General features: G+C 33.1%; 1 protein-coding gene across 1 annotated transcript in view; it reads left to right on the top strand.

Moving 5' to 3' along the window:
- ap1m3 (adaptor related protein complex 1 subunit mu 3) overlaps window positions 1-23,604 on the top strand; it is a 30,453-nt gene that overhangs the window by 3,954 nt on the left and 2,895 nt on the right. Inside the window, exons 3-11 of the mRNA XM_056459085.1 lie at window positions 9-76; window positions 498-628; window positions 4,267-4,414; window positions 7,680-7,806; window positions 16,665-16,807; window positions 19,234-19,305; window positions 19,585-19,743; window positions 21,725-21,850; window positions 23,306-23,381. Of these exons, the coding sequence (XP_056315060.1) occupies window positions 9-76; window positions 498-628; window positions 4,267-4,414; window positions 7,680-7,806; window positions 16,665-16,807; window positions 19,234-19,305; window positions 19,585-19,743; window positions 21,725-21,850; window positions 23,306-23,381 (1,050 nt within the window). The remainder of the gene's footprint in view (window positions 1-8; window positions 77-497; window positions 629-4,266; window positions 4,415-7,679; window positions 7,807-16,664; window positions 16,808-19,233; window positions 19,306-19,584; window positions 19,744-21,724; window positions 21,851-23,305; window positions 23,382-23,604) is intronic.

The raw sequence follows: 23,604 nt of genomic DNA on the forward strand, positions 1-23,604 counted from the left end.
TTACTCAGTGGTTGCGATGACAAAGAAAAACACCAATGCTGCTCTTGTATACTCCTTCCTGTACAAATTAGTGGAGGTAAGTGTGTTTTCTATCCATCAACATGACAACCCCTTCCATAAAAGCTTACATTGCATAATATAGTTGGCTGTGTAAACATCAATACCCATAGCACATTTCCTCAACATAATATATCCTTAAAGGCATAGTTCACCCCAACGTGAACAATTACAATGTACTCATTCTCAAGTGGTTACAAACCTTTATGAGATACTCTTAAACACAAAAGAATTAAGAAACCAGTAGACATTAATTTCCATGGTAGGAAAAAATACTATGAAAGCCAATGGTTACCCATTTCCAACATTCTTCAAAATATCTTCTTTTGCTTTCAACAGATGAAAGAAATTCAAAGAGGTTTGGAACAAGTGGGGGGCGAGTAACTGATGACATCATTTTCATTTTTTATTTTCATTAATAGTCATCATTTGTCTTGCAGGTTTTCACTGAATATTTCAAGTCACTGGAAGAAGAGAGCATTAGAGACAATTTCGTGACAGTATATGAGCTAATGGATGAAGTCATGGACTTTGGATTCCCTCAAACCACTGACAGCAAGATCTTGCTAGAGTAAGTTCTGACAGATTGAGCATTCAACCGTCTCTGCTCAGAGAACACCATTCATCCCTTACTAACAGTGCTGTGAGGGGTCAGCATTCACTATTCAAGCTCAGTGCTATTCATAATCACTATATGTGCCTTGTGCAGAGGGCACAATTTGACAGAATGCAATTAGTGTTATATTGTACATAGAGAAATTATTGGATAAACAGAGATGGAGAAAGTAAGCAAGTCAAGTGCTTGGGTAAAATTACAGATACCCGAATATAAGTTTCTCTAGTAAAAGTATTAAGTATTGTTTTAATTTAGTATAGTTTTTATGTATTTATTTTTTAAGGCTAAAATGTGCTTATTAAATAAGTGAATGAATGAATTAATGTTTATTTATACTTTAGAGAAAGTATTTCATTTTATTACTAAAACGTGTCATATACTGATTACTGCTGCTGATGAATACTTATAGTTTAAGTGTGCAATTAAGTGAGGCTAACAAAATGTATGTAAAATGAGTAAAAACTAAATTAGTTTTGGCAAAAGCACACATATCAGGCAAATCAGGTCAGTCCAGTTCACAAAGGAATTGGTCAGTGCAGATATAACAGGTTAAATGGAAAAAAATTCTGGTTCAAAAATAGAACATGGGTTTAGCACAAAGGTTTTAGCATCTCTTGATGACGATGTGTCCAGTTCAAAATATTGATAATTTTTTATTTATTTTTTTAATTGCAGTGAAGTAAATAGTATGAAAGGATTTTTTGAAAAGTAGTGAGGTAAAAGTTTCATTTCATTAAAATAATAATCATAAATAGCTCATGATTCATGGCACACTGTATAGATACTTAAATCAAATCACATCACAATAAATAAACAAATAACAACATGAAACCTTAACCATTTGTACAGAAAGGGCGTCACGGTGGCCCAATTTTTAGCACGATTGCCTCACAGCAAGAAGGGCGCTGGTTCGAGCCTTGACTGGGTCAGTTGGCATTTCTGTGTGGAGTTTGCATGTTCTTCCTGTGTATGCGTGGGTTTCCTCCAGGTCCTCCGGTTTCCCCCACAACTTCAAAGACATGCGCTATAGGTCAACTGGGTAAGCTAAATTGTCTGTAGTGTATGTGTGTGATTGAGAGTGTATGGATGTTTACCAGTGATGGGTTGCAGCTGGAAGGGCATCTGCTGTGTAAAACATATGGTGGATAAGTTGGTGGTTCATTCCGCTGTGGCGACCCTTGTCTAATAAAGGGACTAAGCCGAAAAGAAAATGAATGAATTTGTACTGAAATGCTATAATCCTTATCACAAACTGAATGAACATTAATGTGTCAGGCAGACAACTCAGTTAAGTAGTTATGGTAAGCAATAACGTACACACAAAACACTCTGAATAACACTTACATGAAATCAAATGACATTAAAATACATGAATTAACTTCTAAATGACATAAACATCTTAAAATTATTAATAAAACAATAAGTCAAAGCGAATTATTTGTACATTAAAGCATGTGAATTACAGTTTGATATGACATGTAATTAATTAATTTAACTAACCTTGGTAATAAATGAGAGAGACGAGATTTAGTTGTTGCTTTACGGTCCTCTTTGTTGTCTGAGGATGCGCTGCAGTCATCACCATAACTCAAGTCTATCAACTGCCACTTAGAATTCAGGAAATGCAGCTGAACTGTTCAGTGCAAACTCACTATAAATGTATTTAGTGATTTAAATAGAAGTATATAAATAGAGGTAAATAAATAGAAATAAACAAAAAAAGGGACATATATATACAAATAATTTACTTTCTGACCCAAACTATATGTGGGGTGGTTACACTGTTTTATATATTCATTCTAGGGTTTTTGTTTTCTGCTGTAATTGTTGATGTTTAGCAGTTAAAGAAGCAACATATTCTTTTCGGCTTAGTCCCTTTATTAACCAGGGGTTGCCACAGCGTAATGTTCATATGTTTTACACAGCGGATGCTCTTCCAGCTGCAACCCATCACTGGGAAACACCCATACAAACTCATTCACACACATACACTACGGACAATTTAGCTTACCCAATTCACCTAAGATGCATATCTTTGGACTTGTGGGGGAAACCGGAGGACCCAGAGGAAACCCACTCAAACATGGGGAGAACATGCAAACTCTACACAGAAATGCTGACTGACCCAGCTGAGGCTTGAACCAGTGACCTTCTTGTTGTAAGGCGACAGCGCTACCCACTGCGCCCCAGTGCAGCCCATTAATAATATAACAGTTATTAATAAATTTTTTTTTAATACTGTATATTATAGATTGTGTTCTAAGAATTGTGCATAAATATAAATGTATAACTTGCTAACTTAACAATATAGTTAAAATGTCCTTTCATATAAGTTCATATCATTTCATAAATATCTTTGTTTCTAAATTCTTATCAGTTTCCTAGCTTGGCAAGCATCCACTTAGCAGACAGCTAATTATCACTAGCTCTTACTGACAGCAACACAATACCCTGTCAGCTGGAGACACTTGAGGTTAAAAGAAGCACACACACTAACACACACAGATCTCAGACCTTTTTTTAAAAACAACACTGATGCAGAATCACTTTGAAATTAACGAGAAATTCCAATTATTGAACATTCAAGGGGTTTGTTTTGGTGTATTTACTTGAATGCTAATGTGCACCATTGCACTGTGTAATGTAAGTCTTAACATTCGTTTCTATTTCATTTGTGTTTGTGTGGATGTGCCTTGAGGTAAACACTGCATTACTGTATATAATGGAAATACAGAAATGGAAAAACAAGTTCAGGTGTCGGTCTGTCTCTAGGGGCAGCCATGTTTTCCCATGAGCTCTTGTTTTCTCAGTATTGTAACACCAGAGGTCTGTTTACAAACCTACTAAAGTTACTTGACTGATTTTGTTTAAATCTAATCTCATCTGTAAGTCTGTGACACATCAGATGAAAGATGTCATGACAAATAATGCTTATCAAATAAGCTGACTGGGCATCAAATTTGCTGGAACAATAATTGCTGAAGCTTTTATCACATACTGATGTAATATTAAAAATGGGTTACTTAAATAGGTACAGTATAATAACAAAAATAACTATTGTGTTTTGTCTATTTTGTAGATAAATGTTCAGATTAAACAAATGGATCAAACTAAATTGCAAAAGGTTTATAAAGTACAATAGGTAACACATTTCACAGTAGCTCTTATTAGCTAATGCTAACTAACATCAAAACATTTGCTACAACATAAGATGTTATGTTAATGTTACTAAAAGGAAAAAGGACTGATTGTGATTAGCCCTATGAAATAAAATCTTTAATATAATAAATCTATTATCTGGAAAATCCATGCATCACATGAGGATCAGTTTCAACTCTGAACTCAAAAAGTAGGGCGATTAGTAAAGGTTAAATAATAATTTAAAAAATGTATCTTCGTATTTTGAAATGCCCGCAAAACAGTATCATCTATATTCATTATGATCACAATACATTGTATTTTTGACTGTCTATAGCTAACTTTTATTATTAGCTTGTTTTTATTGTTAATTTATTGATATTGATTGATATTCATTTATATTGATAATTGGTCAATTTTAATGTTAGCATGGACTTCTTTCTTTTCCATACCAGGTATATCACCCAGCAGGGGCACAAGCTGGAGGTGGGCGCACCACGACCCCCTGCTACAGTGACCAATGCTGTGTCCTGGAGGTCAGAGGGCATCAAGTACAGGAAAAATGAAGTCTTTATGGATGTCATTGAGTCTGTCAATCTTTTGGTAAGCTAATTAAATATTCTGAAGTGACTACTGTCCACAGTCAACAATTACATTTTAGATAGTTTTGTAGGTTGGGCATTCAGCATCATTATTCTGCATATTGATATTGTGTGGGTGCAATTTTTTTCTCTTGACCTGTTTCATGGAATTTGTTCTTACATTACTACATTTCATGAAGCGTGAATACTCAAGACTGGTTCAGCTTTGCCATCAAAATGACCAAATTACTGTATGTCTGTAATATACTGTGGTGTAACCTAACACATTACAAATACTACTGTAATCGAGTAGTTTTTGTCAGGAATTCTAATTTACTAAGTAGTTTTAAAAATGTGTAATTTACTTTCCCTTGAGTACATTTTTAGTGCAGTATTGGTACTTTTTCTCCACTATTTTCCTTCAATCTGCAGTCATTACATAATTTTTTCTTTAGTCCTGTGATTCCCGTCCAATCAAATCACACATAGAAGGTCAATCGCATCATAATGAACTACCTCAAGAAATGGGCATTTTAAAATTGCAGCAAACAGTTTGGAAGCATTGAATGTGTCTACATAGATGTCCAAAAACTTAACATGCATTGACCCAGAGACTGTTTAGATGCATCTCATTGATGAGAAGATGATGTATGTTGACTGAAATGATTGATGTTGTACCCCAAGGTCGTGGGGACATTGCGTTTTGTTTGAAAATGAAAATCGGGTTGACGTCAGAGCCCAACGTCAGGCCAACGTACAACCTAAAATCAACCAAATGTCAATGTCTAATGATGTTACAGCTTTTATTTTAATTGCCATAATAACAAATTAAGAATAAATGTCAATATTTGACATCAATATGACGTTGGTTTAAGATGTTGGCTCAATGTTAGATTTTGGACACTTTCCAACACAACCTGAAATCAACCAAACATCAACGTGATTTGACGTCCTTATTAGACATCAAAATAACATTGTCCTTAGACACCGGCTAGACATTGAATTTTGGTCACCTGACATCACAACCTAAATCTAACCTAATATTAAGGTCTTAACGTGTGTCTGCTGGACAATAACTAAATGCACTATAGAATGTTACGCTTAATAACATCCTCAAATTACATGTAAATGCATCAGCTTTTCATCAACTTTTGAAATGTCTACTTTTTACTCATACTTTGAGTAATATTTAAAACAGATACTTTTACTAGCACTACATTTTTGGGCAAGTACTTTTACCAAAGTTGAAACCAGCCATCGAATTTGCTATTAAATTTTACTGTGTTTAAACTACTGTAGTTTTGACTGTATTTTTGATTGAATAATACAATAAAAATAAAGAAAATAAATTAATAATAATAATAATAGTAATAATAAATAAGCAATACACATTGTATTGTAATATTGAATACCATATTATACCATTTTTAGTTTGAATCTCTTGTATATGGACAACTGTTTTCACCAATGTAATGGGGACTTTATATCTCACAGTTTCTCACACAATGGTTTTTATAAGTATGAGTTATCCTTTCTCAGAATTGTGCCTTCTATTTCGCAATTTAGAGATAAAGTTAGTATTGTGAAATATACACTCAAAATTACAACAAATAATGTGAAAAAATGAAAAAAGAGAACTGTAGAATATAACCATATAAATGTTTTTTTTTTGTCAGAATTAATTGTATATCTAAACGGCACAGTGGCTCAGTGGCACTGTTGCCTCACAGCAAGAAGGTCACTGGTTCATGTATAGATGTTTTCAAGGTATACCGCGGCTTGGAAAAGTCAAGGTTTTAAAACAGCCAACATTTTCTGTAATACCGTTCCTAAAGTATGTGTAATATTTTTTTATTTACATTTTATTTGTTTTTAGGACAACAATATCTCCAGCAGGAAAAATATGACAGCAGAAGTTAATGATTCATTTGAACTATATAGCCTGACGTGTTTACTGCTGCAAAAATTTGAAAATATAAAAAAAAATAAAATATATTGTTTTCAAAAGGGAAAAAAAAAGTTTTTGACGTTTAAAAAGAATATATTTTAGAACAGTGAGCACAACATCATGATATTGTGAAACCATAATATTTTTATCCAAGGTTATCATACTGTCAGAATCTTATACCGGCCCATGCCTATACATGTCCCAGCTGGCCCAGCTGGAATTTCTGTGTGGAGTTTGCATGTCTCCCTGTGTTTGTGTGGGTTTTCCTCCGGGTGCTCCAGTTTCCCTCACAGTCCAAAGACATGCGCTAAAGATGAATTATATTAACTTAATTGGCCATAGTGTATGAGTGTGTGTGTTGATGTTAGTGGATGGATGTTTCCCAGTGTTGGGTTGCAGCTGGAAGGGCATCCGCTGTGTAAAACATACGCTGGAATAGTTTGCCGAAATAATATTTAATAAGCCGAAAGGAAAATGAATGAATGAATGAATGAATGTCTTAGAATTTTTAGTTTACATCTCTCAGTTCTGCAAGAATAAACCATTTAGAATTGCAGAAAGTATTTTCCTTTCCTTCCAACAGTTGTTTTTTTTTTCACATTTTACTCAAATTTGCCTCACAAAACAACTCATCATTTTTAGAGTGCACTTTCCATGTTCCGTGAAAACATCTTTCCACATGCTTCTACAGTACAAACATCAAACAGCCCACGCTATCTCTTCATCATCCTACTGTACTTCACCTCCGTCTTTCATATTCCTCAGGGTCGAGGGTCGTGTCTCAGACATCCTTACATTGAGACATAGGGGAAGCAGCTGCCGTCTTTAAGAACTTGTTGTCTCTTGTTGTTTTTTTTTTTGAACTCTCAGCCTGGACTGGCTTTTGATGGATTCATTAGCTCTCTTCAGGCTCAAGGTCTAAACGCTGGCCGACAGTAGCACTGAGCAGCACCACTCTTGATTAAGAGCTAAATCACGTCTCATCGCTTTCTAATTCTGCATTGCTATTCATCCATGCAGACTTCTCGCTCTGGCTTTTTCTGCTTCTTGTATTTGAGAGTATGATGAGGCCACTGTTTTGGATGTTTTAGATCTACCTTCAGAGTCTAGCTTTATGTATACTTTTAATATTTCATTAATATATTTTATTCTCATAGTTGTAGCTGCATAATTCAACTCCCTTTTTTGCCAGAGCGTTATAGCACAAATCACACGGTTACTGCCCTGCCTGATGGAGTGTAATAAATTGTAGATGGCAGTAATGGTGATGATGCAATATCGCACCTTGCCACTTTTGATTGTGCTTTGCATTTATCTTCAGTGTTTTTGTTCGTTGTAGGTCAGTGCTACGGGCAGCGTTCTGCGGAGTGAGATTTTGGGATGCATCAAACTCAAAGTCGTTCTGTCAGGCATGCCTGAGTTGAGGCTTGGACTCAATGATAAAGTGCTCTTCGAAATCACCGGACGTGAGTACACTTGTGTGTCTAAAACTGAAACGTGGCTTATTATTTTGACAGTGAAATATTTTCTTACATTATTGCAGAGAATGGTATAAAGTAAACAAGTTGTAAGATGATTTCCACTTTGCTGTGGTGGCTCTGTAAATGTACCCTGTTTATATAATTCAAAGAGTTTTTTAATTTATATTTATTAATTTAGAGTTTATACCTTGTAATTTTGACTTTTATATGCAGTTAAAGTTAAAATTATTATTCGTCTTTTTTTATTAGCCGTCTTGTTTTTATTTTTCAAATATTTTCCAAATGATGATTAACAAAGCAATGAATTTTTTTTACAGTATTTCCTATATATTTTTTTCTTCTGGAAAAAGTCTTATTTGCTTTATTTTGACAATATAAGCAGTTTTAATTTTTTAAAAACATTTTAAGGTCAATATTATTAGCCTCCTTAAGCAATATTTTTTATTCTGATTGTCTACAGAACAAACCACTGTTATACAATGATTTGCCTAATTACCATAGTTAAAATGGGACTTTAAACTGAATACTAGTATCTTAAAAAAATATCTAGTCAAATATTATTTACTGTCATCATGGCAAAGATAAAAATAAATAAGAAATGAGTTATTACAATTATTATGTTTAGAAATGTGTTGAAAAGTCTTATTTCTGTTAAACCAAAATTGGGGGAAAATATACAGGGGGATAATTCTAACTTCAACAGTATATATTTTTTAGAATTATATCTAATATTTGCAAACATAGTCAAAAATGTCTACTTAGCCATCTTTTTGGAGCAGATATTCCTTACAATAAGATAAAAAAATCATATAATACATTTACAATACAGTTGAAAACTATTATGTTTCTTAAAAAGCCTATTATGCAATATAAAATGTCGTATTTTGGTTTTGGGGGTCTCCAACAACAGGCTGATAAGCATGTAAGGTCAAAAAACATTTTCATTGTCTTTAATATGCATTTATTTTTACCTAATTATCCCAATGACTCCCATATAATTTGTTCAGCAATTCATTTGTTCCCAAACCTCTCCCTTGCGTGAGGCTAATCTACTGTGATTTGTCCGATGACCCAGGGTTTTGTGATTGGTCGACTGCTTTCAGAACGAGATGGAGAAAAACGACCACCACGGTCATGAAGTAGCACAGAGTTTATGTGTGAGACCAATGCAGGAGTGCATTAAAGCAATGCAGTTAAACACCAGCGTGTTACTCTACTCTTAACCCTAACCCCAAGTAATAACAATGACACACATTCAGTATTAATCCACACAGTGGCAAAGTTGATTTCTTTTGAAAAGTGACTGCGTGTGACAAACATTTAACGCATTTAAATCGGTGAAGGAAGAAGTGTGGCTTTTTTTTTTTTTTTACATGGTTTTGGGCGTGATATGTGAAATAGCCCATTCAGATTTAACCTGAGAGATGCAGTACAAGCACTGTCTCTATAATAGATGAATGTTTACAAGTCACGTGGAGGGATTACAAGTTACAACACAAAGACATATTTTGCAAACTACAGAAAATGAGACGACACACTTCATGTTATGTATGATGGAGAAACACTTACAGGATCTGGAGGAAGAAGAAACTGGTTCATATAAACTGTGTACCAAAGTCCCATACATTAGTAGTCTTTGCTGCTGCTTTCTTTAAAAACAAACGGCCGACGAATCCTGTGCTGCAGGGTAGGTTATTGCATCAATCATTAGAAAAATGTCAGGAACAAACACAGCACATGGTATACTGTGGTATTGTTGTGAAAACAAACTTTGACCCTTTATTCCCCACAGCCGCTTGCTGGCCATCCATCTTTCAGTAATAGTAATTTTTGTGTCATGATCAATCCCATGATCTCTCACAGGCGCGTTCACATTTTATCTGATCTGGTACTTCATATTTGGTGAGGTCCCGTATCAATGTTGACAAAACATCCGAACAAAGGACGAATCATTCATCTGACTCTGAGTTGACTCAAACGAATCAATATTTTTAAACATGGTGCACTTTCAGATTTAAACAGCTGGATGTTTTCATTCACTTAGAGCTGTGTTACACACTGCATGGATGGTAATTTTCAAAAACCCATAATAGAAGCTTTTTAATAAATTAAAGGCACAGTATGTAATTTTGGCTGCTAGATGGTGCGTATTGACAACAAACAAAGGTGTAGTTTGATGACGTCATGTGAAATCGTGGGAGTTGTAATCTTCGTTACATCCTACGGGACTCCTGCACAGATCATGTTCATGGATGAGCTAAAGTATTCAAAACTTATTATCATGGTAGTGAAAGCTGTCAAAGTAAAACGAGATCACTGAAGCCATTGCTAATGAGAAACGAGTGTGATGCAGCACAAAATCAGCATCATGATCATGTGGGGTAAAAGCAGTGATGTTTTACCATACTTAATACATTTTAAGGTTCTGATATAATGCTGATCTGTGCTGTCTAATAAAATGCACAACATATTAAAGCATCTTTAGTTCCATATAGCATCTTTATGTTTAAAACCAAACCAGAAATCAAGGATGTTGGATGTCATTAGAATGGCGATACAATGTCACTACTTAAATTTGCTATGATTTTGATTAGACCACTTATGAAACATCTAAAATAATGTAAGTACATAAGTCAACAAAAACATATAACACTGTTATAGTGTTTTTTTTGCTATTTTAATTTAAGAAATCGTACAGTTTGTGCCCTTAATATAGCCAGAATTGCAATTAAATTTCTTTACAAGGTTGTAATTGCAAGGGTAATTTTAACCTGTTTATCAGTCTACATTTTCGCAGTTCTGTTCCAGATGAACGAACAACACAAATTGCGCATTTCAGTGGTAAATTGACTTTTTTGTAGTGCAGTATCAAACTTAATTCCCAGGGCTGTTAGTCTGGCAGTCAGTTGATCGCATTTACGCACTTTATATAAAGCATCTTTCTAATTTGCACTTGTTAGGTGAATTCTATTCATCTGGTTCTCTTGGTTAATCCCCACCGCAGGCCTAAACCAGCGGGTGTTCATTTCACAGCAGACCAGATCTCACTTATGCATTCAGCATGTGCAGTATAGAAACAGTTATTCAGTCTAGAACAAGATGGCAGAACGGGAATTAATATCAAATAAATTTTTGCCATCATCTTCAGCTAAAATAAATAAAGATCAGTGTTATTTTCTTTATTAATTACCCATTTTTTCTCAATGGCTCACTGAAAAATGTATATTCTGGCATTATTTACTCTTTTACTTTTTCCTGTTGAACACTGAAGAAGATATTTTGAAGAATGTTGGAAAGAACGAGTCAAAAACCTTCATATTGTTCCTACTATGGATGTTAGTGGTCAAAATTCTAATTATTTTTGTGTTCAACAGGAAATAGTTATTCAAACATACATTTTAATTTTTGGTTGAACTATTCCTTTATCCTATCTTTACTGCAGCTTGAAAACATTTAATTCTACAAGAAGCTGTTTTCATTTATATCAGATACGGTTTCTAGGAAGTGACATGGAGCTGCTTGCTTCTTGTGCCCCACCCTGCTATAAGGCTGCATTGTGGCATAAACTGTAGTAACACAGCTGAAGGTAGAAGGTGTCATTCTGTTCTTCCATCATGCTCGGTCCTAATGTGAACCCAGAAATTTCAGCTTCTTTGCAGAAGAAGATTATGACAAATGAAACACTGCCCTCTACAGGCTCAAAGAGAAAAACGTTTTGGTCAAGGTGAAACTAGGACATTAAATGAGGACAGCATTAATCTTCTTTGAAAGAATATTATTAGCTTCTTCTTAGTTAGTTAGTTTGCTACAATAGTTAATACCAGTTATTTAGTAATTTATTTATTGTAGAGCCACTAATAAAAAAATTAATTCATTTATTTATTATTGTAGCCTATCAATTTTTTAAGACAACTAATATAATATAAATAAATTATTGAATCCATGATAGAATTTTTAGACAATAAGTATTTTTATTTTAATACAACAAATAAATTCTATTGTATTTGATTTTTTATTCATTCATTCATTTTAAGAAAATGTTTATTTACTTACACTAAATTAATGAAATAAAATTTTAAGACTGATTGATTGATTGATTTAATACAATATATCAAAATCACTAGAACTGTAATTATTTACTGATTTAATTGACTTAATGTTTGTTTGTTTGTTCATTCGTTCGTTCATTTATTCATTCATTCATAAATTCAGTAATATATATATATATATATATATATATATATATATATATATATAGATAGATAGATAGATAGATAGATAGATAGATAGATAGATAGATAGATAGATAGATAGATATGTGTATTTGTGGGTGTGTATATATATGTAACCCACCAGTTCTACTGCACCCAACCCTGGGATTGGGATTGGGATTGAACCGGCGATTGCATGGGAGTCAGTTGCTCTAACAAGGAGGCTAAAGACCATGGTCTCTAGCATGGCCTATAGCACTTTGCTAGCCTTGCTAGTCTTATTTGTTTTATTTTGGCTAGAATAAAACCAGTTTTTAATTTTTAAAATAAACATTTTAAGGGTAAAATGATTAGCCCCTTTAAGCTATATTTTGTAGATAGTCAACAGGACAAACCATCGTTAGACAATAACTTGCCTAATTACCCTAACCTGCTTAGTTAACCTAATTAACCTGGTTAAGACTTTAAAATGTCACTTTAAGCTGAATACTAGTGTCTTGAAAAATATCTAGTAAAATATTATTTACTGTCATCATAGCAAAGATAAAAGAAATCAGTTATTAGAGACGAGTCATTAAAACTATTATGTTTTGAAATGTGTTGAAAAAATCAGAAAATGGGGGATAAATAAACAGGGCGGCTAACAATTCTGACTTCAACTGTATATTGGGATTTTTTTCTCTATTTTAATAGAAATTATCATTACAAGTAACATTTAGGTTTACATTTTAAACAAATTTTTCATTTGTAATAAAAGTAGTTTGTAATTTTTTTTCCATTAACGGCCGCAGACCATAACCTGATATTATTGTTTTACAATATTATTTACAGAATATCACTTTCATCGCATATATTGAGTAAATTATTAGCTGCATTTTATGTATTTTACAAATAATATTAACACTATACAAAACATTGTATTGTTATATTTGATAAATAAACGACCAGACAAACCTGCTATCTTTAGAGCGCTCATACAGCCGCGTCAGGAGCTGTGTACCTAAAAGTGCACCTCTGCTTCAGAACACCAATCACTTTCCCCTGAAGCCTCTGCCTGTGGGCCCTGGGGAGCCAATCAGAGAGCTATAAGAGAGCATCCCAACCCCATCCCGACCTTTAGTCTCTGCGGTTGATGCCATCAGTAGGTGCTTCAGTGTCTCCCAGCAGGACACGGACACCCAGAGCTCCTCATCTGACCTGTGTGTTCCCCCTTCGAACCTCTGAGAGTGCTTTCATGTTCCCCCTGTAAATGTCAGTCCTGGACAGAGTGCAGTACATTCATAAATATAAAGAGAACGACACACACACACACACGCACACACACACACACACACACACACGCACACACACGCACGCACACACACACACATATATACTCCACTGAAATCCCTCAGCACTGTGGTATTAGTGAGTTTCTGGGCTCAGAGGCCCGAAGTCATTAAGAAGCTCTTCTGTAGTCACTGCCTTTCCCTTTGCTGAGGTCAAACAAATAAACTACCTTCACACAGAAGTGCTATTGTTTGCAATTTCCAGGATACATTAGAACGCTCTGCGGCCTTCTTTACACCTGGTATTAAGATGTGTGTTTTTTTTTCTAAGCGGATCATAAAGTAGATGTTTAGATAATAAATAAATAAATAAATAAATAAACAAATAAATAAATATATATAAATATTTTATATATATATATATATATATATATATATATATATATATATATATATATATAAATAAATAATTATATATAAATATTTTATAAATAAATAAATAAATAAATATATAAATATTTTATAAATAAATAAATATTTTTTTACTTTTATTTTTTTTACATTTATTTTTTCCCCAATTTCTGTTTAACAGAAAAAGATTTTTTTCAACAGATTTCTAAAGATAACAGTTTTAATAACTCAATTCTAATAACTGATTTCTTTTATCTTTGCCATGATGACAGTACAAAATATTGGATATTTTCAAAACACTAGTATTCAGCTTAAAGTGACATTTAAATGCTTAACTAGGTTAAATAGGTTAACTAGGCAGGGTAGGGTAATTAGGCAAGTTATTGTATAACGATGGTTTATTCTGTAGACTATCGAAAACAATATAGCTTAAAGGGGCTAATAATTTTGACCTTAAAATGGATTTTAAAAATTAGTAAACCGATTTTATTCAAGCCAAAATAAACCAAATAAGACTTCTTCTGAAAGAAAAAAAAAATTACATTTTCTTGCTTTGTTAATCAGAATTTGGGAAATATTTAAAAAAGCAAAAAAAAAAAAAAAAAGCTAAGGAGGGCTAAAAATTCTGACTTCAACTGTATATTTAATTTTTATTCATTCATGCATTCGTTCATTCATTCATTCATTTTCCTTCGACTTAGTCCCTGTTTTATCAGGAGTCACCACAGCAGAATGAACCTTTCATTTTTATATTTTGTATTTTATGTACAGTGTGTGTGTGTCTTATACATAATTACATGGATATATTATGTAAATACAAACCTTTATAACATACAATAATATTATATTAATAACATATATTCATATTTGTTTTAATATCAAATGTTGGTTGTTGTACCCCCCCCCCCCCCTTATATACAATCCTTTTTTTTTTCTTCCTGATGTGTGACCCTTTGGTTAACGGTTAAGAATTTAACTTAAGAGTCTGTGACTCAATTGATTGTGAACACTTGAAATGACTTGGCATCAAAAGACCGTGAATCATTGTGTTGATGAAGGCTCATAGCCAAAAGAGCGGTCTCCATATATCCTGCTGTTTATTTAATTTATTATTGAGTGCAGACCACCTATCAGTACAGTAAAAAAAAATCCCTCCCCCCAAAAAAAACTCAAATTTTTGGTCAACATTTTTATTGTTAAATTTTAAATGCCAAAAGCAGTGAAATTAAATAACCATTAGATTTTCTTCAGAATCTTTGAAAGAGCTGTATTTTGGAATTCCACATTGGAAAAAATTATTTAAAGATGATTCCTTGGATTTACAATTTTTTTTAAATTAAGTGGTTGTAAACAATTTATTTGGGCTGAATTTAAACAAATAAATTAAGTTTAACATTATTAAACTTAATTTGTTTGTTTAAATTCAACACATTTAAGTTGTTTGCAACAATTTTACAGACATCATTTTTTCAGTGCTGTTATTTAATAAATACCTTATTTATTTCCACAAATCATTATCATTTAATCTTTATTTAAACAAACTTTTTTTTGTATTTTGCATCAATTTTGCACTATAATGTTTTAAATTCTGCATCAATTTCAGATTTATGGGCCCAAAAAGACCATGCCTTTTTGATATTCTCTAATTTGTACAAGTACATTTTTGTTTGCATTGTTCTGATGAAGGTTCATAGCCAAAATGGTGGTCTCTGTATCACCTGCTGTTTATTTAATATACTGTTGAGTGCAGACCACAACCTCTGTATCTTATCAGTACAGTAAAAAAATCCCCTCAAAAAGTACTCATTTTTGTCAGCATTTTACTGTTAAATGCTAAAAGCAGTGAAATCAGTTTAACCATTTGATTTTTGTTTCAAAATCTTTGAAAGAGCTGTATTTTGTAATTGGTTATTCCAGTTATTTATGAAATATCTTATTTTTATTTCCACAAATTATCATCATTTAGTCTTTATTTAAACAGTTTTGTTTGTATTATACATCAATTTTGTACTATAATATTTTAAATTCCGCATAACTTTCAGATGTATGGGTCCAAAAAGACCCTGCCCCTTTGATTTGATCTCTAATTTACACAAGTACATTTTTATTTGAAAGTAAGAAAAGAAACAAAATACTGAATATGCAATATTGAATAACAAAGAAAACATCGTTTTAGACCAATTTTATTTCTGAATTAGTTTATGAATGAAGAAATGTTAGTAAAAATAAATAAATTGTTGGCCACTTTAATGTACAATTCAGTCTATTAACAAACCATTAACAAACCATTAACTAAGACTTGTGGCTCAGTAAGCTACTAATTAGCTGCTTATTAATAGTTAGTATGGTAGTAGTTAGGTTTAGGTATTGGGTAGGATTAGGGATGTAAAATAAGATCATACTTTATAAATGCTAATAAACAGTTAATAAGCCAGTAGCAAATAGTTAATAATAAGCCAGTAGTAAATGGAGTGAATTGTTACTTAAAGTGTAGTGTTACCAAATTGTTATATTTCGTTTTTATTATTTCCTATTAATTCCTAATACATCATTTATGAAATTTTATCATTTATATACATGCTTTTACATTTAAACCCATTTAATAAAGCATCAAAAGTAATTAAATTGAGTTTGTTAATATAAATAAAATCATTTTATGTTAGGGATAAGGCATTTTGGTGAGATTGTGCCCCTGTATGTTGCCCCTGTATACTATTAAAGATAGTATACATGCAATAAAACATTCACAAAACTGTATTTCAGCAAAGAAGTTGTGGAAAAGCTCAAAATGTTTTTTAAAAAACAAAGCATCTTAATGCCAGGTGTAAATTGGAGCTTTCTGTGATTTATGATGTGTGTCTGCATGTGCAGCTTCTAACTGATTAAATAAATTAAATAACAACATATAATCTTCACTTTTTTTTAGTCTTGACCTTGTTTCTTTTACTTTCAGGAGAGAAGACCAAGTCTGTGGAGCTGGAAGATGTGAAGTTTCATCAGTGTGTGCGTCTGTCTCGCTTCGAAAATGACCGGACCATCTCTTTCATCCCACCTGATGGAGAATCTGAGCTCATGTCTTATCGGCTCAACACCACGGTCAGTGCTGCATCTACACAACTCTCCCAATCAATACATGTGGGGATAGATTTGGGCCAAAGGAAGTGTGTACTCTGCATTTACAATGGCAAATTAAAGTAAAATGATTAGTTGTGTTTAGTGGTAGATGATTTTTTGTTTAAGTATTTGGTAATTTGGAATATTGGTTAATTTGGTATGTTGGTTAAAACATAACAAACAAGCAAATGAACATTGAGAAAACAAGGAAAACTTCAGAAAGAATATTAAATTAAAAGAAATTGGAATTAAAAGGTCAGAACAAAAGCATGAAACAAGGCTTATGTTTAGGATAGTATATTGGTGAGCTACTCCAGTTATTTCTGCAGTGTTTGGTATGTAAACAGAGAGAAACATTCAAACTGATATACAGTGCTTAGCGGAAATGAACACACCCCTTTTGAAAAAGAATATTATCATCAATTTCTCAGTGAATATAGCTAATAATTTTTGAAAGCTTTAAAAAAATCCATTATTAAATGGTTATATCTATTAAAATAAGGTTTGGTCATCTAACATCTCTACAAATATAAAGATAATACATTTAAATTCAAACGAGTTATTGCAAAAAAAGAATGTAAAGTAGGAAATTTCACTGAATTGTTGAAGTTTTTATTTTTCTCTTGATTGTTTTTTCTTGTTTATTGCAATTTTATTTAATATTTTCCCCCAAAATATTAATTTAGTTGTACTAATATTTGGTTGATGTCAAGTTCTTTTTGTTAGATTAGTTCCTGTTTTGGCTTTGGTACTAATTATTCTAAAGTATATGCATTATATACCAACCATCAACTTATCCAGCATATGTGTTACACAGTGGCTGCCAATTTAGTTTATTCAATTCACCATGTCTTTGGACTGTAGAGGGAACCGGAGCACCCGGAGGAAACTGACACGAACACGGGGAGAACATGCAAACTCCAGACGACAGTGCTAACCACTGAGCCACCGTGTCGCTGCATTATATATACATTATAAATAGTTATTATTATTATTATTATTATTTTTTTTTAATTATTATCATTATTGTTGATATTATTTTTTGTTTATGATTATTTTTATTATAAATTAGCAAATTTGTGGAAAGTATATATTTTTTCATGATTTGATAAGAAGAAAATTCAAGGATCAGCATTCATGTGAAATATAAATGTTTTAAAACACTATAAATGTAACCATGGACCACAAAACCAGTCGTAAGTGTATTATAACAATAATTTTATTATTAATCTACAATAAAAAAAAGCTCTCCATTGATGTATAGTTCTCTACGATAGGAAAAAAATTGGCTGAGATACAATTATTGAGAGCTCTTTGCTCTAAAGATTAACTCTATTTGACAGTTCTGCGATCATGCTTGAAATGTCGAGGTGATAGAGCTTTTTCAGTAGCAGCTCCAAGACTTTGGAAAGATCTTCCACTCTCCTTAAAGGTGCAGTATGTAAGTTTGACACCCAGTGGTTGAACTAGGTATTGCATTCCTGGTTCAAAACAAACTCAAGCGCAGGTTGCCAGAATGAGGACCAACAGGAGCGGGTCTGATGATCGAGCCTAAAGGCTAATTTAAACCATGTTCTATATAAAAGCAATGTCACGCGATAGGAGGAATATTTAGCATATTAAATAAAGTTTTTGTTCTAACCAACTTGAATTAATATATTATTATTATTGAGTCATTGTTGCAACTCCACAAAAAAATGCATCAAATACTGATTATTAAACTTCTTACTGTAGTATTTCTCACACACGTTACGTGAGATCTGCTTCCCGAGGCAGCCGAGGGCGGCGATTGCTGACAGGCACGTGGGAACGATGGGCGGGGAGGACTAGCCTTAAAGGCCCAGTACAAAAAAACAACAACAACTTTTTTTCAGCTATAATACAGACACTTCAAACAGCTATAATAAATAATCTGATGGGTGTTTTGAGCTGAAACTTTACAAACACATTCTGGGGACACAAAAGACTTATATTAAATATGAAAAAAGGGGTAACCTAGGTGCCCTTTAATTTAGAATTTTTGCTAATTAAGACCAGGACCCAGGATCACAAACGTCTCTACTGTTACTTGTAATCCTTGCAATGCTGAAGTAATCTTAAAAAAATTTAAAATTGAAATATAAATGTCATAATGTAAGTGTAAACTAATTACAAAGTGGTTATGGCATTGAAAAATCAGAACCAGAAAAAGATATGATGAGATAATCAGTGTTCCACTGAACTATTTGACCATTTTGTGAAGTACAGTAGTTGGACAGCTGATCTTTATACAATACATTTACTGGTAATACAAGCATTACAGTTTTATGTAATTTATTCAAAAGGAGATTTCATGTGCAACTGACAGCAGGTGTCTCAATAAGTGTCAGCACAGACTCACTGGTCTGCTCTTTTCTCCATTCTGACAGGTGAAGCCTCTAATATGGATTGAGAGTGTAATAGAGAAGTTCTCTCACAGTCGAGTAGAGATCAAGGTTAAGGTAGAGCTTCACATCTACACAATCTACACACTCCACTGACTCTTGCTCTTTCTCTCTCTCTGCTCTCAGTAATTAGCTTTCAGGCTTCTGTCTTGGGGAAAGGCTCACGGTTTACCTGAGCTCTGTCCAAAGACTTGTCAGATTCGGACGTAAACATGCTCTGTCCTATTGCCCTTGCCATATATCCCCCAAACTTTAGTCTCTGAAATAAAGTAGCTTTGGAAGTTTGAGCTTGGGTTGTGAAGTTGCGTCTACAGTTCCTTCATCTGTTCTCTTCAGGCCCGCAGTCAGTTCAAGAGCCGCTCCACTGCCAATAATGTGTCCATCTTAGTTCCTGTTCCCAGTGATGCTGATTCACCCAAATTCAAGACCACCACAGGACAGGCCAAATGGGTTCCTGAGAAAAGTGCTGTGGAGTGGAACATCAAGTCCTTCCCTGTAAGTGCATTGTGTTGGGTGAGATATTTGGGATCTGAACAATGTATTTTTTATGTATGATTAGCTGTTTCTGTTCTAAAGATGCATTTACTTTTGTCCAAATTTGGGACACTGCATAAAAAAAAAAATGGTGTCATCCTGACAAATCGAATGGAAGTGAATGAAAATGATTATGGTTTTGTTTTAGTTAACCCTGATCTTTGATTTTTTTTAAATCTGAAAGTGAATTTACTTTAAGATAAATGATATAGATCTATGTATGTATGTATGTACTGTATGTATGCATGTACACTGCCTGACAAAAGTCTTGTCACCGATCCCAGTTGTAAGAGCAACAAATAATAACTTGACTTCTAGTTGATCATTTGGAAAAGTAGCCGACGAATCATCTGTTTCTAATGAATCATCTGTTGAACTGCATCCCAATCATCACAAATACTGCTGAAGACGTACTGGAACCCGCATGGCCCAAGATTCTCACAGAAATTTCAAGTTTGGTGAAGGAAAAATTCTGATTTGGGGTTACGTTTAGTGTGGGGGCGTGCAAGAGATCTGCAGAGTGGATGGCAACATCAACAGCCTGATGTATCAAGGCATTTGTACTGCCCATTACATTACAAACCACAGGAGATGGCATATTCTTCAGCAGGATGGCGCTACCTCTCATATTTCAGCCTCCACATCAAAATTCCTGAAAGCAAAGAAGGTCAAGGTGCTCCAGGATTAGCCAGCCCAGTCACCAGATATGAACATTATTGAGCATGTCTGGGGTAAGATGAAGGGGGAGGTTTTGAAGATGAATCTAAAGAATCTTTATGAACTCTAGAAGTCCTGCAAGAACGCTTTCTTTGCTGTTTTAGATGACTTATTAATAATTATTTGAGTCATTGTAGAGATGTATGGATTCAGTCCTCCAAGCTCATGGGAGTCATACACAATATAAATTCTTTTCCCACTGCACCATGACTTTATACTATACTGCACATTATTTCTGTTAAGTAACAAGACTTTTGTCTCAGCACTTTTGTCTTCCTATCCTAATTAAATAATTAAAAATCAAGGCATGATCATATTTTATTTTGGTAAAAAAGCATAATCTAGAAGACTTTACGTTTCATATAAGCCACTTCTGATACCAAATGTTGTTCCTAAAACTTGAATAGGCGACAAGACTTTTGTCAGGTGGTGTATGTATGCATGTATGCATGTATGCATGTATGTATGTATGTATGTACGTATGTATGTATGTATGTATGAAAACAATATAATTTTGGCATTAATTAAAAGTCAATTTTGGCAAAATGTATATTTTTTTTGTTATTGTTAGTCTTACCAACTGTCATTTTCTTGTCAAATCTTTTTATCTGAAATTTTGAAGAAATCTTATCAGACATCAGATTTCTTATCTTATTATATTTCATAAAAATATTAAAATCAATATTAACATTTTCTCAAAGCCATATCTAATAAATACAGTACATTCAGAGAAATCAACCAAATATTCAAGCAGTATCTTAAATTCTCAGAGCTATGTAGAAATGTTGTGCTTTACTTTCATCCTTTTAGTTTATTTTTCTCCCTATGTTCTCTACAGTTACAGGAAAAGTCCCAAAAACAGCACAGAGCAGGTGTACAAAATACAAAAAATAACGAGAGGAGCAATGGATCAATTAAACAAATGCAATGTCTGCCCAAGAAAAAAAGGACTTAAATAGGACATCAAACATAGTATAGACATATACGTAACTGACAACTCTGTGCCTTATTATAGATTTATTTTATGATTTATTTCCAAGTCCTGATGATGTCTTGTGCTGTGCAACATTGCAAAAAGAGGAAAATTTGCATCAGCCTCTCAGGAATAAGACTCGTTTAAAACTGAACTGTTAATGAGAATTTAGTACTGATGTGATGATTTTTGCAGCGTTAATTAGACAGTTAGATGTGTCAGAAACTAATGATGTGTCTTTCCTGTGTGAAGGGTGGAAAGGAGTTCATGATGCGAGCTCATTTTGGACTGCCGAGTGTTGAAAGTGATGAACTGGAGGGCAGGAGACCCATCACAGTCAAGTTTGAGATTCCTTATTTTACAGTGTCCGGCATTCAGGTGCGGATTAAAAAACACACAATCACCTTACAAATCATTCTGTCATAACACTGTTCTGCATCATATTTGCTTGCTGTGTTGTTTTTTTTTTAATCATTTTGGGGTGCTGATTTTAAAAAAGAGTGTCTGTTTTACACTAGCAGGTCTCACTTCTGACTAAATATGTTGTATTTAGTAGCATTTCAGCTTTTGTAAGTTTAAGGTGTTGTGTATTTTCACTAGAAACCTGACACAAAGATGTTATTATCGTCTTACTGTGAGCCAAAGTCAGCCAATTTTCACATTTATAGCATTATTTTAGGACTAAGCCTGATTTCATGGTTAGAATTGAAGCATTCAGATGCAAAAACCTCTAAGTGCCATCTGAAATTTTCTTCTAATATTAGCCTTTTTCTCAGGCTCCTATGTCTTGATTCTGTAATTTCACATTTATGGCAAAGAATAGGTCATTTTCATAGCTTTTAACGTGAAATAACTGAACATAAACTGAGAAATGCTCACTGTAGAAGAAAATTCCAGATGGCACTTAGAGGTTTTTGCATCTGAACTCTTCAGTTGTGCTCACTAACAGAAGAAGAAAATACTAACATGACAGTTATTTTAAACATCTGTGGGTATTGTATGGGGTGACATTAAATTTGACATAGGAGATTCACTCCTTTGCAGCCCAATTATATTACTTTAAATATTTTGTGTGATTAATATTTTGTGTTATATAGGTGTAAATAAAATGTTCATCTTATTTCAAGTAAAAATATGTTAGAGTTATGTTTTTAAAATGATCTTAGTTTTATGGATTTAGATTTAGTTTTTAAATAGTCTACTATAAAAGATGTATGAAAATCTTAAATTAAACAAAAAGTGCTCAGGGGTAGCTTAAATAATGTGTTGGTGCTCTTTGGGTAAGGGATTCATCAGAATAAACAGCAAAAATCAGTCCAAGGCACTCGAAAAATGTGAAAAAAATATTTGATACCATGTCAATAGAGGCTTTTTAATATTTTTTCCACATTTTTTAAGTGCCTTGGACTGATTTTTGCAGTTTATTTTGTATGAAAGTCTTATTTTAAAATAAAAGAAAAACTAAATAACTAGATTAATATCTTGTTCTTTAATGATTTCGCAGAGATTTTTAAAATGTCATTAAATTAAATGATAAAATATGTTTTGACTACTTTTGTGCATTAAATCAATATCATTGAGATGTAACTCTCTAAATAATTTTAATATTTAATATTTAAAGTACATTTTATTTCTGAGTATTTATTTATTATTAATAATTTTTTTTTGTTTAATGATTTTATTTAAAAAAGTGTATGCTATAAAGATGTGAAGGAAAAAATATTTATATTTAAATTATGTAATATTAAGATTTTTACAATTTGCTATAGTTATTATGCAGTTGTATTATATTAATGTTAAAATATTTTTGTGTCTTTTTCTAATAACAAACAGGTGCGATACTTGAAGATTATTGAGAAAAGTGGATACCAGGCATTACCGTGGGTGCGTTACATAACTCAGAGCGGAGGTGAGAAACAAATTCAGTCTCACATACACCATCAGTCCATTTCTCAATTATCATTCTGATATAAAGTTTACCTTCACCCTGGTTAAGAGTTCAGTGAACATGAGCCTTGCGCTCTTTGCTGTTCCTCTCTCGCACACACACACACACACACACACGCACACACACACACACACACACACACACACACACACTCACACATGCATTGGGAAATAACGAAGACTAT

Source organism: Danio aesculapii, chromosome 6, assembly GCF_903798145.1.
Source record: "Danio aesculapii chromosome 6, fDanAes4.1, whole genome shotgun sequence".
NCBI classification, from domain to species: domain Eukaryota; kingdom Metazoa; phylum Chordata; class Actinopteri; order Cypriniformes; family Danionidae; genus Danio; species Danio aesculapii.